The 15,698-nt window shown below is 52.7% G+C and overlaps 1 protein-coding gene across 2 annotated transcripts in view; it reads left to right on the top strand.

Moving 5' to 3' along the window:
* Nucleotides 1-15,698, top strand: part of BIRC6 (baculoviral IAP repeat containing 6) — a 154,171-nt gene that overhangs the window by 63,514 nt on the left and 74,959 nt on the right. For both annotated transcript variants that reach the window (XM_056128023.1, XM_056128017.1), the window contains exons 23-32: nucleotides 1,774-1,920; nucleotides 4,559-4,746; nucleotides 5,449-5,775; nucleotides 6,301-6,400; nucleotides 8,490-8,704; nucleotides 8,823-9,031; nucleotides 10,107-10,453; nucleotides 11,052-11,271; nucleotides 12,049-12,182; nucleotides 14,202-14,339. In XM_056128023.1, coding sequence (XP_055983998.1) covers nucleotides 1,774-1,920; nucleotides 4,559-4,746; nucleotides 5,449-5,775; nucleotides 6,301-6,400; nucleotides 8,490-8,704; nucleotides 8,823-9,031; nucleotides 10,107-10,453; nucleotides 11,052-11,271; nucleotides 12,049-12,182; nucleotides 14,202-14,339 — 2,025 coding nt within the window. The remainder of the gene's footprint in view (nucleotides 1-1,773; nucleotides 1,921-4,558; nucleotides 4,747-5,448; nucleotides 5,776-6,300; nucleotides 6,401-8,489; nucleotides 8,705-8,822; nucleotides 9,032-10,106; nucleotides 10,454-11,051; nucleotides 11,272-12,048; nucleotides 12,183-14,201; nucleotides 14,340-15,698) is intronic.

The raw sequence follows: 15,698 nt of genomic DNA, 5'->3' as shown, positions 1-15,698 counted from the left end.
CTTGCACGCTGCTGACCCGGGTTTGATTCCCAGCATCCCATATGGTCCCCGAGCACCGCCAGGAGTAATTCCTGAGTGCAGGGCCAGGAAGAACCCCTGTGCACCGCCGGGTGTGACCCAAAAAGCCAAAAAAAAAAAAGTAAATAAATGAAAAAGAAATCCAAAGTATAGGAGATGTTTCGTGCCTTTTAGCCACTGGAAGAGAGTGTGCTTCATCAGAAGGTGGGGTCTCTGTCTCGTATCTCTGACGCCTTGTGTGGAGAAGTGCTTGATACTCGCTTTAAAGTGCTCCTCGAGCCAGGCGTTCTGAGAACCAGTGGGTGTCAGAGAAGGAGAGAGGTCAGAATTGTCGGGTCTCAGGTGGTGGGATTTCTTAATCTGTCATCTTCTCACTTTCAAAAGTTTGGTTTCTGGGGCTGGAGTGATAGCACAGCGGGTAGGGCGTTTGCCTTGCGCGCAACCAACATGGCCGACACAGGTTCGATTCCCAGCACCCCATATGGTCCCCCGAGCACCGCCAGGAGTGATTCCTGAGTGCAGAGCCAGGAGTAACCCCTGAGCATCGCAGGGTGTGACCCAAAAAGGAAAAAAAAAAGTTTGGTTTCTGCTGTGTTGCTGAGGAGTTGTGTTCGACGTAGCGCTCATGTCACAAAATCTGGGGACTTGTGGACGTCGCCTCCCCCCTCCCTCCCACGGCTCCCTTCCTCCCTTTGTAGCTTCTTTGCTGTGATCGGCTCTTCACATACGCAGCATAGAGCCCGGTGGTTTTCCTAATAACTGCTCATTATTTTCAGGATTTTCACGTGTACTTTATTTCAGGAATTCGATAAAAGTAAAAGTAAAAGTAAAGGCCCTCCCGTTGATCGTCGATTTGCTCGAGCGGGCCCAGTAACGTCTCCATTGGAGACTTTGTTGTTACTGTGTCTGGCATATCGAATACTCTCGGTAGCTTGCCGGGCTCTCCGAGAGGGGCGGAGGAATCGAACCCGGGTCGCCCATGTTGGCTGCGTGCAAGGCAAACGCCCTGCCGCTGTGCTATCGCTCCAGCCCAGGAATTCGATAATACATACAAAATATTAAGCGTTTTCAGATAAATATTGCTATCTCGTAACGTTGTCTTCTATTTATCTGAGTGACCCTGTTGGTCGTTCTGATTCCATGCTTAGTCAACAGATGGGGGTGATAGCTATTGTCACTATCTTCCCCCCCCCCATGTTTAAAGTGATTTGTGAAGTGTCAGGGTGTAAAGGGTAATTACTGGGTGGTTTGATTTCTGTGTGGGATGTGGGGGACCAAAACCAGCTACCTGGCAAAAACCAGTAGAACTAATGGCTGCGGAGGGACAGGCGGACACAGTGCCAGGAGTCAGCTCTCCTGGGGCTGGTCTGGCCCGTGGGTGCCGGCCGGGCCGGGTGAGCTGGGAACACTAAGCCAGTGAGTGGCAAATTGTCACCGAACCACGTCTGCCGGTCGTTTCTCCAAGATTCTTCTTACTTCGAGATCCCCGTGAGGGCCAGTGGATTGCCTGCCCGAGCGTCTGCCGCACTGGCCTGGTGTGATTCCGCGTGGGCCAGTCAGGCCGGCGCCCCGGGCAGCTCCCGCCTCGGCCTCCTGGAGCCCGGCAGTCCCCAGCCGCTCGCCCTGCCGGGCCCTTCCTCCCCCCTCGGCGTCCGGCAGCTGACACGCTGCGTGCGGCCGTGGCCTTGCCCCGCCTTGGCCCGCGGCCCGCCCGCTGCCCCCCCGACCCCCCACTCACGCTCGTCTCCTCCCCAGGGAACGGCAAGGGCAGTAGCTGCGCGGCCGCCGAGGGCAGCTTCACGTCGCTCACGGGACTGCTCGAGGTGGAGCCGCTGCACTTCACCTGTGTGTCAACTAGTGACGGGACCAGAATTGAGAGGGATGACGCAAGTACGTTCACGGGTATCGGCCTCTTTCATTACTTCCTCCCCGCTCGGCCGTGCGCGCGCGTTCCCGATAGCGTTGAAGCGAGTGTCGTCTGTCAACGTTTGTGACTGTTGCGCTGTATGCTATAATAACATAAGAATTATTGCTATATTATGCGGTTTAACGACGTGACTGTTTCTACAATGTTCTATAAATGTGTAAACGTGCTATGTCAACTTGATCAATGTTTCTCTTCTGTCATGCTAAATAGAAGTTTGTTTCCGGAGGCATTTCAGATTACAAAAATAATCATGTTTAAAAAGTATGTTCAGGGGCTGGCGAGATAGCACAGCGGGGAGGGCGTTTGCCTTGCACACGGCCGACCCGGGTTCGATTCCCAGCATCCCATGTGGTCCCCTGAGCACTGCCAGGGGTGATTCCTGAGCGCAGCGCCAGGAGGAACCCCTGTGCATTGCCGGGTGTGACCCAAAAAGCAAAAAAAAAAAATATGTTCATAGGGTTTCTCTCCTCCTCTCCCCCACCCGAAGTGGCTGTCCCCTGGGCTTTTACTTTGTTGGTGGGTCCCCCTGGAGGGGAGCTCTGGGGGGGTTGGGTACCCGGGGCCACGCCTGGCTCAGGGGCCCGGAGGCTCCCAGTCCTTCCCACCCTCCGTGCAGTCGTCAGTCCCAAGGGGCAAGAGGAGGCCACAGGTCCTTTGGGTCTGTGTGACATTTGAAGAATTCTCCTGGTTTGGAGAAGCTCAAGCTGACCAGAGTTAGAGGCTCTTTTCCCGAGTAGTTCGGTCGGACTGGAATTCCTTGCACTTGAAGTCGTGAGAGTGGAGGTGCGTCCCGTGGCTGGGGCCGAGGGGCTTGAGCCCCTTGCGGATTCCTTTTGGGTGACTGATGAGCGACTACTCGTGAGCAGTGCTCCAGCTCGTCTGCAGCCCAGTCGGGAGTGTTGAGGTGTGGGGCCGGATTCGCAGTGCCCCGGCAGCACCGCCAGGCGTGGCCACGAAGCAGAAGCAAAAGAAATATTTGCACTTAAAAACTAAGTTTTGGACAACGGGGTAGGGATTGATTTTGTGTAACTTGTTCTCACTGTTCATATGGAAGGATTTTGTGTCAATTTGCAAGTATCTTTTTTTTTTTTTTTTTTTGCCTTTTTTTCCTTTGCTTTTTTGCTTTTCACACCCAGAAGTGCTCAGGGGTTACTCTGGGCTCTGCACTCAGGAATTACTCCTGGCAGTGCTCGGGGCTGGGGATCGAACCCAGGTCAGCCACTCGTAAGGCAGACCTCCTACCCCTGGACTGTCGCTTCAGCCCCTTGGGGAAGTACCTCTGTTTTGACACACGTTAATTCAAGCAGGTACAGCTCATAATATTGATGTTTGTTTCCAAATCTGGGGCCCGACTGATAACACAGCTTGCAGGGCGCTTGTCTTATATGCAGTCGACCTGGGTTCAAGCCTCAGCACCCAGGGTGGTCCCTGAGCACGGAGCCAGGAGTAAGCCCTGGGCCCCGCTGGGTGTGACCCCAAACCCAAGAATAAAATAAAAACCCCTCTGAATTCCGTGGTAGCTTTGGCTTCGGTGAATTCTGCAGGAGGAGGTCTTTTTTTGTTTGTTGGTTTTCTTCGGCAGCTTCGGAGGTTTCTTGGAAGCTGGGGGACGTCGAAGGTCCCACATACCTGCCCTGTGGCCCTCGGGGGCGGTGCTGGCTGCCGCAAGCTCTCTCCCTGGCCCCATTGCAAAGGTTTCATTGTTCTTCTCACTGTTTTCTGCTGTGATTGTTGCAGTTTGTTTGTGGGTCCAGGCCGCTGCCTGCCCTCAGCTCTGCTCCTGGACTGGCTCAGGGGAAGGGCACACCGCCTCTGCGTCTGTGGCCTTCTCTCTCCAGGCTGTGCTTTCTGTGAAGGAGAACTCACAGCTTGTTCTTTTTCTCTTTTTCTTTTTTCTTTTTTTAAATAGTTTTCTAACCCGAGACTTGGTGTTGGGCTCTGGGGAGGTAGAGTAAGTTCTGTTTGGAAGACTCCTGAAACAGACTCGGTGTCCAGCTGCCTCCGGTGGTTGCATTCAGCAGTGATGTTTTTCTTATTTGTTTCTTTTTTCTTTTCTTTTTTTGGGCCACACCCGGTGATGCTCGGGGGGTTTACTCCTGGCTGTGCACTCAGGAATCACTCCTGGCAGTACCCGGGGGACCATATGGGATGCTGGGAATCGAACCTGGGTCGGCCACATGCAAGGCAAACGCCCTACCTGCTGTGCTATCGCTACAGCCCCTCAGCCGTGGGTTTTTTTTTTTCCTTTTTTGGGTCACGCCCGGCGATGCACAGGGGTTCCTCCTGGCTCCGCACTCAGGAACACTCGGCGGTGCCCGGGGGACCATGTGGGATGCTGGGAATCGAACCTAGGTCAAACCGGGTGCAAGGCACACGCCCTCCCCGCTGCGCTGTCGCTCCAGCCCCTCAGCCGTGTCTTTAAAAACTCAGACATGTTCTCGCGGCCCCCCTCGAGCCTCCCCGGGGGCCCCTGAGCCCCTCAAACACTGGTGGGCCGAGGGTCCTTCGTCCCGGGGAAACCTGCGGTGCGACGGGGTCCCCGCGCGGTTGCTGTGTCGCCTCCCGCGCCCGCCCGTTGCTCACCCGCTCTCTTCTCTCCCTGTCTCCCGCCAGTGAGCTCCTTCGGGGTCACTCCTGCAGTAGGTGGACTGTCATCGGGGACGGTCGGGGAGGCCTCCACGGCCCTGACGTCAGCAGCCCAGGTAGCTTTGCAGTCTCTCTCTCATGCAATGGCTTCAGCCGAGCAACAGCTGCAGGTGCTGCAAGAGAAACAGCAGCAGCTTTTGAAGCTTCAGCAACAGGTTGGAGGCCCTTTGGCTCTTTGTTCATGCTGTCTCTAACCTCAACAGCCGCGAACGTGCTGTAGACAGGACCGTTGTTTCCCTAGCGGAAAGTAGGTTGAGCGATCTGAGCTAAGCATTTTCTGCAGACATGGAGGTAATGTCTTGGTGCCATCCTGGAATTCAAAAATACGTAAATTCATTCATCGCGTGTCCGGTACGCACCCAAGTGGGAATTGGACGTGCTGATTTTGGCAGTCCTGTGGGTCGGTCCATTCTCTGTCTGAGTCCCCGTGACCTCCCGGTTTGTAGATAGGATTTGATGTTTTCACGTGTACTGAACTTCCATTTTAAGACCCGTTGAAATTTAACGTGAGTTTGCGACTAGGAGTACTGGTCAGGAGTTTCGATCGGGCCTTAAAGGCCAGCCAGCCCGTTGCGTTAGCCGGGCGTCCATCTCCCGGTAATATTGGGTTTCGAGCGGGACGTTGTTTCCCCTTTACGTTTAAGTGCGATTGGTTCTCACCTTTGCTTTGAGAGAGCCCTCGTTTGAAAAACACAATAAGCTTTTTATAATGAACGTAATGAAGTCTGTTAAGCAAACTCTGCATTCTTAAATCGGTTTTCGAAGTATGTCATTTAGTAGAAAATGATGTTTGTCTTGGTGACGCAGATGCCCGGAGGCGGGTCCGTCTCCATGGCTGCTTTTAACTCCTCCTGCAGAAAGCCAAGCTGGAAGCCAAGTTGCACCAGACGACGGCGGCCGCGGCAGCCGCCCCGACGTCCAGCGTGCCCGCCGTGGGGTCCGTCCACGCCTCTGTGCCTTCCCACCCTGGGGCCGCCCCGGGCTTCTTCATTCACCCGTCGGATGTGATCCCACCCACCCCCAAAACGACGCCCCTCTTCATGACCCCGCCCCTCACGCCCCCCAACGAGGCGGTGTCCGTGGTCATCAACGCCGAGCTCGCGCAGCTCTTCCCCGGCTCCGTCATCGACCCGCCGGCCGTCAGCCTCGCCACCCAGAGCAAGAACGCCAACAAGTCCAGAATGGTAACGCGGCGCGGGCTGGCCTCTGCGCGCTTCCGGCCTGCAGGCAGCTGTCGGGGGCGGCCGTTGGGGGAGGCCGGGCGGTGCTCAGGGCTTGCTCCAGTCCCGGGGGACGAGCCCAGTCTCCGGCCCGTAGGGCCAGGGCCGCGACCCGGCTCACTCTGTGGCCAAAGTATTTTCGTGACTGAAAACTGAGAAATTTTATTACGACTCTCCGTAGCAGATCTGTTAATGAAATATTGTAGAGTATCACTTTGGCACTGTGATGATGAGTTGGGTTTTTTAAATTTTCATTTTGTTGTTTTTTTGGGTCATACCCGGCGATGCTCAGGGGCTCCTCCTGGCTCTGCACTCGAGAGCTACTCCTGGTGGTGCTCGGGGACATCTGGGCTGGCGGGGACCGAACCCGGGTTGGCCGCATGTAAGGCAGACGCCCTTCCCGCTGTGCCGTCGCTTCGGCCCAGTGAGTGATGAGTGTCCTTGACGATGTCACGCTGACCTTGAGCTGCGAATCTTTTTCCTTCCTAGAACCCACTTGGTTCCGGCCTCGCCCTCGCGATCTCTCACGCGTCGCATTTCCTGCAGCCTCCGCCCCACCAGTCCATCATCATAGAGCGGATGCACTCAGGTAACTCCGACTTCCGAAAGCGCCAGGCCTTGTTCCCGGGCCTGTTCCGAGTGGGGCTCTCGGGCGCCAGTCCCGGGACCCCTCCCCGTGGCAGGCCTCTCACGGGTCCACGACCTCACCCCCAGCCCGGCCAGCGCCTTCGAGGAGAGGATTTTCTACAGGCTTGCTTTTCATCACATTTGTTCTCGCCTGAGAAGTTTTTGCTGAGAAGCAGCCCCACAGAAGGCCACACTCACATCAGAAGCACAGCCGTGGCCTGTGTCTCAGTGGGTTTGGGAGTTGGATCTGCGCAGGAATCTCCCCCGCGTCCTGATGGGAGTGAGCCCCGCGCTCGGTGCAGCCGTGAGGGGGATCTGGCTTCGAGCCTTTGCCTTTTTTTCTTTCCTTTTTTGTATTTTTCTGGCATCACACCCGGAGATGCTCAGAGGTTACTCCTGGCGATGCTGGGAACCATATGGGGTGCCGGGGATCAAACCCGGGTGAGCCGCCGTGTAAAGCAAGCGTGTGCTCCCCTCTGCCCCGTGTCTCTGGCCCCGTAGTCGGTTTTAATCTTGAAATTCTGCTGTTCTGGGCTTCCGGAGTAACAGTGCTTAGGCCTGTCCGCCGCAGGAAGTATAGTGGATCAATGCATACTTGATTATGGCTTATTGCGGTGGTCTTTATGCACTTTGGTGTGGAGGGTTGAAAAAAATCCCATGGTTTCTGTGCAGGTGACTGTTCATTGGTAAGATTTGCTGTGTGAGCTTAGGATCTGTGAGCAGTTATTTTCCCCGTGACTTGGATTCTGTCATTCGGAAGTCGTGCTGTTTTTATGGGGGTCACACCCATGGGTTCTGGGGTGAGGGTGTCGGGTCAGGTCCACCCTGGGTGGCGCTCGGCCCGTGGTTCCGGCCTGATGCCTGTGTTGTCATAGCCTGTGGCGCCTGGCTCCCGGGCCTTCTGCTGGGTTTTTCTTTTTCTTTCTTTTTCTTCCTTTATTGTTTTCTCCCTCCCTCCCTCCGTCCCTCCTTTCTTCTTTCCTTTTCTGTTTTGCTTTGGGATCACATACTGCAGTCCTCGTGGGTTACTCCTGGCTCTGTGCTCAGGGATCACTCCTGGGGAACTCGGGGGACCATACGGGGTGCCAGGGATCGAATATGGGTGCAGGAGAAGCGCCCCGCCTGCGATGCGATCAGTCTGTTTTTTTTTTTTTTTTAAATTCTGAGTCTGTGGCACGGAGAATCGTGTTCCTTGTCTGACCGTCTCTGCTCAGGGGAGCCTTGGTCGTCGTTTTGATGCTCCTCCACTGAGGATTGGACTGGCTGTAGGCGTGTAGACGCCTGTCGCGGCCTTGTTGGTTCCCTTCCTGTTTCGCTCACTGAGCTGACCCTGCCCTGTGAGTGGCAGCCGCTCAGCTGCGTCTCTGGGCGCTCACACCCTCCTCAGCGCTCCTGCTGTGAGCGCGCCACCAGGCCAGTGTCAGGCAGGCAGGGTGGTGCTTGTGCTTGGTCCCTCTATCTCAGAGGGATTTGTGTGTCCCTGGGAGAAGCAAACACTGTTTCAGAGGAGTTCTCTGTGTCTCGGGGAGGTTCTTGGTTGATCTTAGCTGCTCTCCTGCATCTCTTGGCCCCGTGTAAGTTGCTACTCGGTCCCAGTACGTTCTGAGCAGGATGGATCCTTGTGAAAATGGCTTCATTTGCCAGAGTGGCTAACTTACGCTGTCTCCTTTACTTGATTCGTTTTAAATGAACTCTTCGCATACGATCGTGTTTGCGTTCAGAAAAGCAGTATATTTTTACTTAAGACTCAGAGTATAAAACTGGTGAGAATCATTTATTTCCATTTTGTTAAACCATACCATGGCAAGTTGGTTTCGTCTTTCAGATTGAGTGATCCAGATCTTTTCAGTTTTTAATTTTTTGCTTTTTGGGTCACACACTCAGGAGGCCCTATGGGATGCCGGGGATGGAACCTGGGTCGGCCGCATGCAAGGCAAACGCCCTCCCCGCTGTGCTATCGCTCCAGCCCCATAGTTTTTAAGTGTCTCATTCGATTAATCTGTATCTGTGCCTTTTTTTTTTTTGGGCAAACAAGTTCTCTTTTTTTGTAGGAGCAAGGAGATTTGTGACCTTGGACTTTGGCAAACCAATCCTATTGACGGACGTTTTAATTCCGACGTGTGGAGATTTGGCTTCCTTGTCTATTGACATTTGGACGCTGGGCGAAGAGGTGGACGGGCGGCGCCTGGTGGTGGCCACGGACATCAGCACGCACTCGCTGATCCTGCACGACCTCATCCCCCCGCCGGTCTGCAGATTCATGAAAGTAAATCCCTGACGACATAACCAGATAAGCCAAGAGACCCCCTTGCCCTTTGCTGTGCGCCGCTGAAGTCTGCGTTGTCGTGTTGGGCCACACCTACCCGTTCATTTTCCGATTTCAGATCACCGTCATCGGACGTTACGGAAGCACCAATGCCAGGGCCAAGATCCCCGTCGGGTTCTACTACGGCCACACCTACATCCTGCCGTGGGAGAGTGAGCTGAAGCTGATGCACGATCCTCTCCGGGGAGACGGGGAGTCTGCCCACCAGCCCGAGATCGACCAGCACCTGGCCATGATGGTCGCTCTGCAGGAGGACATCCAGTGCCGGTCAGTGCGAATGGTGCCGGTTCCCTCTGGCCACAGTCTGTCTCACGCAGGTCTTCCATGCTTTTGTCAAATACTTTTTCTTTTTTTGCCCTCCTTTTGGGTCACACCTGGCGATGCACAGGGGTTACTCCTGGTTCTGCACTCAGGAGTTACTGCTGGCGGTGCTCAGGGGACCATATGGGATGCGGGGAATCGAACCCGGGTCAGCAGTGTGCAAGGCAAACGCCCTCCCTGCTGTGCTGTCGCTCCAGCCCAGTCAGATACCTCTTCGAGGTGCGTGGAAGGAAGCCGGACACTGGCAGGCAGTAACTCAGCACCCCAGAGCCCTAGGCAGTGAACTCTTCAGTGTTTATGATGCAGTATACACTGACGGGTTCCCGGGTGCCCCTTCCAACGGGACTGGCCCAGACAGGTGACCCTGGGAGTGTGGAGCTCAGGCCTGCGTCATCGTGGGGGAGTGGGGGAGGGGAGGGAGACTTGGGGTGTGCGAGGCCCCGTCGTGCCCCTCTTTGAAGGTGTTAGAGATTTCGTGTTTAGTGCGTGTCCTAAAGTTGTTGGTTTTTTTTTTTTGTATTATTTGTTCTACAAAAGGAAAACACACACAGTGGCTATAGATATAGACAGACTTTCAGGAACATCTTTCTTAACCGGAAACACTCTCTTTAGAAGAATCTGGTCCTCTGTAAGCGAAGATTATAGAGGTGACAATAACCGTTTTTCTGGATTTGAGTAGCGTTGAAAGTGCACTGTGAGATTTCACTACACTCTGAATACCTGCTTCCACTCCAGTATCTGCTCGCGTACTAAAAGTGGGACGTCCAAGCCGGCACTCTGCGGATGATCGGGAAATGCACACCCACTGATGCTTCTCATCTCCAGTTCACTGCAGAATGTTTTCACGAGTAGCACAGAACATCTAACATTTTGTCGTCCTTTGATGAAATGAGTTTGCAGATGCAGTTGCTAGTCCCCATGTTTACCACCTGAATCATCATCAGTTTTTCCGTCGTCACGTGCAGTGGTGTTGTCGCAGAAATGGGCGTGCCGACTTGACGTGCGCTCTTTTCACTTGCAGGTACAACTTGGCTTGTCACCGGTTGGAGACTCTCCTGCAGAGCATCGATCTTCCGCCGCTCAACAGCGCGAACAACGCTCAGTACTTCCTGCGGAAGCCGGACAAGGCGGTGGAGGAGGACAGCAGGGTCTTCTCCGCCCACCAGGATTGCGTGCAGCTCCAGCTGCAGCTCAATCTGGCCCACAACGCGGTGCAGAGGCTGCGCGTCGCCCTGGGCGCGAGCCGGAAGACGCTGTGTGAGGCCTCGGACCCCGAAGACGTGATCCAGGCCTCGTCCACGGAGCAGCTCCGCACCGTCATCCGATACCTGCTGGACACCCTGCTCAGCCTCCTGCACTCCTCAAACGGTTTGTGTTCCGCCCCTGGGGCTTGGCTCTCGCTTCGCTTGGGTTTAGCAGTTCCCAGGGCTGCCCTGGAGGCTGCCAGCGGTCACCCGCCGTGGGGTTTGTGCAGAGCGGCTGCCCCACCCACCGTGTTACCTTCCTGGACCCCTGCTTACTCCTCAGGTGGCGTCTGGCTCTTGGGAGCCTCGTCTGGTGGTGCTCGAGCTTCCTCCTGACTATGCTTTCAGGAGCCGCTCCTGGCGAACGCGCCCGTCGTGGACAGGACGAGTGCCTCGACCCCCTCCCCTATAGCTTTGGCTCCTGAGGAACTCTGAATGTCCGAGAAGACCCCAAACCTAGCTGCTTCTCCCCCCAGGCTCCACAGAGAGTAGAATCGAATTACGTGCCGACTCTGCCCGTGCCTGGCCATTCCCCGCCTGCATTTCCCCCGTCCCGCTGTGCTTGGGAGGGACCCAGGCCTCACGTGAGGCCCGCTGCCCCGGCCCCGAGGACGCCCGAGGAACTAGGTCGAGAAGCGCCGGCAGAGAGATGGAGCGCGGCGTGCGGATGAGGCCGGCAAACGTCTCAGCAGGAAAGTTGACTGTCTGCTTTCTTGTAATAGGACACTCTGTTCCTGCAGTTTTGCAGAGCACGTTCCACGCCCAGGCCTGCGAGGAGCTCTTCAAACACCTCTGCATCAGCGGGACCCCGAAGATCCGCCTGCACACCGGGCTCCTGCTCGTGCAGCTCTGTGGTGGTGAGAGGTGGTGGGGGCAGTTCCTCTCCAATGTTCTCCAGGAGTTGTATAACTCCGAGCAGCTTCTCATCTTCCCACAGGACAGGTAGGTCCGAAAAGCGTGCCCTGATTGCTTCGAGATTCAGGTTTTAGAAGTAAGAGTGTGTGTGTGTGTGTGTGTGTGTGTGTGTGTTGTGTGTGGAGTGAATGTATAGGTAAGCCGTATGTTTTTGTGGATTTGGGTAATGCTCTTTGAAGGACACAGTGTTTTTGTTTTTGGGTCACACCCGGCAATGCACGGGGTCACTCCTGGCTCTGCACTCAGGAATTATCCCTGGCGGTGCTCAGGGACCAATGGGATGCTGGGAATTGAACCCGGGTCGGCCACGTGCAAGGCAAACGCCCTACTCGCTGTGCTATCGCTCCAACCCCCAGGACACAGTATTTTTAGAGGTGGTACTCAGATCCTTCTTGGAAGGTTCAGGACTATATGGGGCACCAGGGATTGAACCCTTGGTCAGCCCCATGGAAGGCAAATCCCCCCCCCGCCCCCGTTGTACTATCGCTCTGACCCCAACTAAAGTGTATTCTTTAGTTTCCTCATTGAGTTTTTATAGTTCACAAATTGGTGTTTAAAAATATTTCTATCAGGTAATGTCATTTATTTTATGTGCTCAAGTGAAGTTTTTAAGGCTAAAATAAAGTTAGGTAATATACCCAGTAGTGTCGGTTTTAACACCATACTTTCAGATAATAATTTCGCTAAGTACTAGATTTTCTGTTATAGTACTATGACGTTTGTTATGCAACATTTTAAGTAAATTATCTTAAAATTTGGTTAATTCAGTTTCTTCAGATCGGATGTTTATCTTTCCACTTGTAGGGTCTTTATGTTACTTTCTTGCATTGGTCAAAGATCACTTAGTAACAGTGGAGTCCTGGAAAGTTTACTGAATCTCCTGGATAATTTATTGTCACCTCTTCAGCCACAGTTACCCATGCACCGGAGGACAGAAGGTATTTGCAAGTGATCTTAAGTAAAGACACGCGATTCTTTTAAGTATTCTTCCATATAAACTCATCTGAAATAGGTTTTCTTCTGTTTTCGGGGTGGAGATCTGTTGACCACACCGTGAGGAACTTGGGGGCTATTCCTGTCTTTGTTCTCAGAAATGGCCTGACAGTTAGGGTGTGTATGTGTGTGTGGGGTCCTTGTGCAAGGCCCGTGTAATCCAGAGTTTTACCTGTACTTTGTCCCTGCCCTGAGGGGATGCATACTTTATTATTACTGCTCATTTTCTGACTTCTTTTTTTAAGTGACAGAGACTTCAAAATGACAGTGTCTGATTGTCATTATAATTCCTATTTTTTACTCTAATATCCTTTATGCTTGGTTTTTGGGCCCCATTCAGCAGTACTTAGAGGTGCTTCTCGGGGATTTTGAGGACCAGGCGGTGTCAGGAATCAAACTTGGCCCCCTCTCTGCAAAGAGGCCCCGTGTGAGCTCTCTCGGGCCCTGGTTATCACCCTTTGAATTTATCCTCTCATTTCTTAAATATTGAAAATGAAAATCATTGTAATATTTTTTAGGACTTCTTAAATCAAGTTTGTATTTATGTTTAAATCTTAAATAATCATTGTTGTTTTGGTTATTGATGAGTTTTCTTGGAGTACGTCACTGGAATAAAAATGGTACTTTTTTTTTCTTTTTGCTTTTTGGGTCAACCGGCAATGCTCAGGGGTTACTCCTGGCTCATGCATTCAGGAATCACTCCTGGCGGTGCTCGGGGGACCATATGGGATGCTGGGAATCGAACCCAGATCGGCTGCATGCAAGGCAAACACCCAACCCGCTGTGCTATTGCTCCAGCCCCAAAAATTTAACTTGATTTTTATAAAGTTGTTTACGATGATTTATTGCGTTCAGTATTCCAGTACCAATTCCACCATCATTCCACCTTCCCACCATCATTATTTCCAATTTTCCCAACCACAACCCACGTCTGCCCCAATAGCAAGCTGCAAATAATTTATTTTTTATTGTTTGTTATGAATCATGTGCTAAAAATGATCAAAAAAGATTTCTTTAGAAGAAAGTATGTGGAGATTGTTGTCTCTCACCCTGGAGCCATCAAGCCCTTGTATAAGGGATGACTGCTATTGTCACAGGTTAAGCCTAGTGTGTCACTGTTTTCTTAACCAAGATTGGTTGCCTTCTGCTTGACATCCCATCCAAGGTGGTGTGCTACTCCTGATGGGGGCTTAGGGTGGGCACGAGCCGTCGCTCCAGGAATTCTAAAATTTTGAATGGGGTGAAACTGCTGGAGTTAGAGTTTTAACTGGGTGGTGACTTTGGGGTCCGGAGGCATCTCTTCAGCTTGTTGATCTCTCTCAGGATTTTTTTGTGAATCTCTAGATCTTGGCTGGTTAATGAGCTTATTTGGGGTCAGAGGCAGTTTATGGGCGTGACTGCCAGGCTCCCGGAAGAACAGGGAAACAGGGGGAGGTAGCCCATCTTCGACGTCGTGACAGCCTGGAGATTTTGGTCACCAAACCCGCAAACCTGAGTTCTTCAGCAGATCTCATTTCTGGAGATTCAGCCTGGCGCGGGCTCTGGAGGCTCTGTGCGGCTTGCTGATCTTTCTTGAGGTTTATTTATGAGTTTCTGAGTCTTGGCTGGAGAATGAGCTTCTGTTAAATATCTTAAAACTCAGCCTTGTAGGACTAACACTAGCATTTCATACCTTTATACCTATACTTCATACCTTCTTTTTTTTTCTCGTCTAGTTCACAAGTAGCCTGTTAATTTTAACTCAACAAGTGTCATGTCGAATGTACCATGAAGAATTTCTTATCCGTTATTTCCAGGCGTTACTCCATTCATGGGTGTAGGCTTCAGTTCTGGTGCTTATCCCAGATATTCGTGTTAATGATGCGTTGTGTTTGGATTCGTGGAATGTTGGGTATAACTTCTTACGTGTCATCAGAACGCAGAGTCCTCTGATTTTCCCGCCTGTCCCTCTTGTCTCTGCGTAGGTGTCCTCGATATTCCCATGATCAGTTGGGTGGTCATGCTGGTGTCCAGGCTGCTCGACTATGTGGCCACTGTTGAAGATGAAGCAGCTGCCGCAAAGAAACCCCTGAATGGCAAGGACAGGGAGCGGCTCGTGACAGGTGAGCGTGACGACCTTGCGGTTGATGGCGGGCGAATGCTTCCTGCTGTGATGACTCACGCCAAGTCTGAAGTTCTCGGAGTCGGAGCATAGAATCAGCTCGTGATGGTCTCTGTGGACAAGGCCACTGGCTTGGTCAAAGCGTTTAATTCCTTGGCAGTCCTGGCTTTCCCGGTGGTCACCTTTGCTCATGCGAGCATTAGGACGAAGGGAACGGAACTCCTGGGAGGGTCCTTGAAGCGGCATGACTTGACTATAACGTGGCGCGCTCTTTACCGTTTCCAAGTACTGATTAATACTAGTGGCCTCGGAGGGGAGAGGAGAGGGTCGAATCCTCAGGCAGTGTTCCGGCGGGTGAGGGCCACTTCCAGTGAATTCCGCCCACTGGGCCCAGCGTGTGCAGCTGAGCTGGGGTAACCCCTGACTGCAGAGTCCTCCCCTCTCCTCCCCTCTCCTCCCCTCTCCCCTCCCCTCCCCTCCCCTCCCCTCCCCTCCCCTTTCCTGCTGGCATTTATGCTGAGAGAAATGCTGAGATAAATTTGACGTGGAACATACATCTTATAAATGTTGTCAAGATTCTAATATTCTTCTAAAATCCCTTATTGTAGGTGAACCAGTTCATGATGGTGTACGTTATATCATAGGTGTCTGGTGAATCTCACGTGCAGGAGATTTGCTCTGTGTGTGTGTCTCTGGTCCACTTGACTGTTACACGGTGATAAGATACACAAGAAAATACAGCTGTGACTAAAGCTGTAATGAACCTGTCAGAAGCCCTTACTTTTTACTGTCCGGTTACTGTCGAGCCAGATAGTTTGAAGACTCTTGGGGAGAGAGGCAGGTCCGGATTGAGCCCCTGTCGTACCCACTCAGAGGGTGCTCTGCCCCTGAGCCGCATCCCTGCTGTGTGGTTGAACGACTTGGACTAATTTGAACCAGTTAGACACACGGAGAGAAGGTGGATGTGTTCAGGGGACGTGAACAAAGACATGCCTTTGACTCGAGCACGCATGAATAGATTGGGTTCAGTGTAGCATATAATGGGCTTGAAATTTGTTGAAGAATGACAGAGTGCACTTGGGTTTGAACTCCTCACCCTCATTTGAGCAGTTATTAATTGAACCTATTTTGTTACCTTTTCTTTGTGCACTGCATAAAAAGCGTGAAATATAGTGAACATTTGTTGTTTTTATCAGAATTGAGAAACATTACTAGAGGGGTACTGGATAAAATTATTAAACAGGGCTGGAGCGATAGCACAGCAGTAAGGCATTTGCCTTGCAAGCGGCTGACCTGGCTGAGCTGGGTTCGATTTCTCCGCCCCTCACGGAGAGCCCGACAAACTACCGAGAGTATCTCG

The sequence above is a fragment of the Sorex fumeus genome, unplaced genomic scaffold, assembly GCF_029834395.1.
Source record: "Sorex fumeus unplaced genomic scaffold, SorFum_2.1 ptg000006l, whole genome shotgun sequence".
Classification (NCBI taxonomy): Eukaryota; Metazoa; Chordata; class Mammalia; order Eulipotyphla; family Soricidae; genus Sorex; species Sorex fumeus.
The sequence above is the reverse complement of the archived record's forward strand: the minus strand, read 5'-3'. Positions and strand labels throughout refer to the sequence as shown.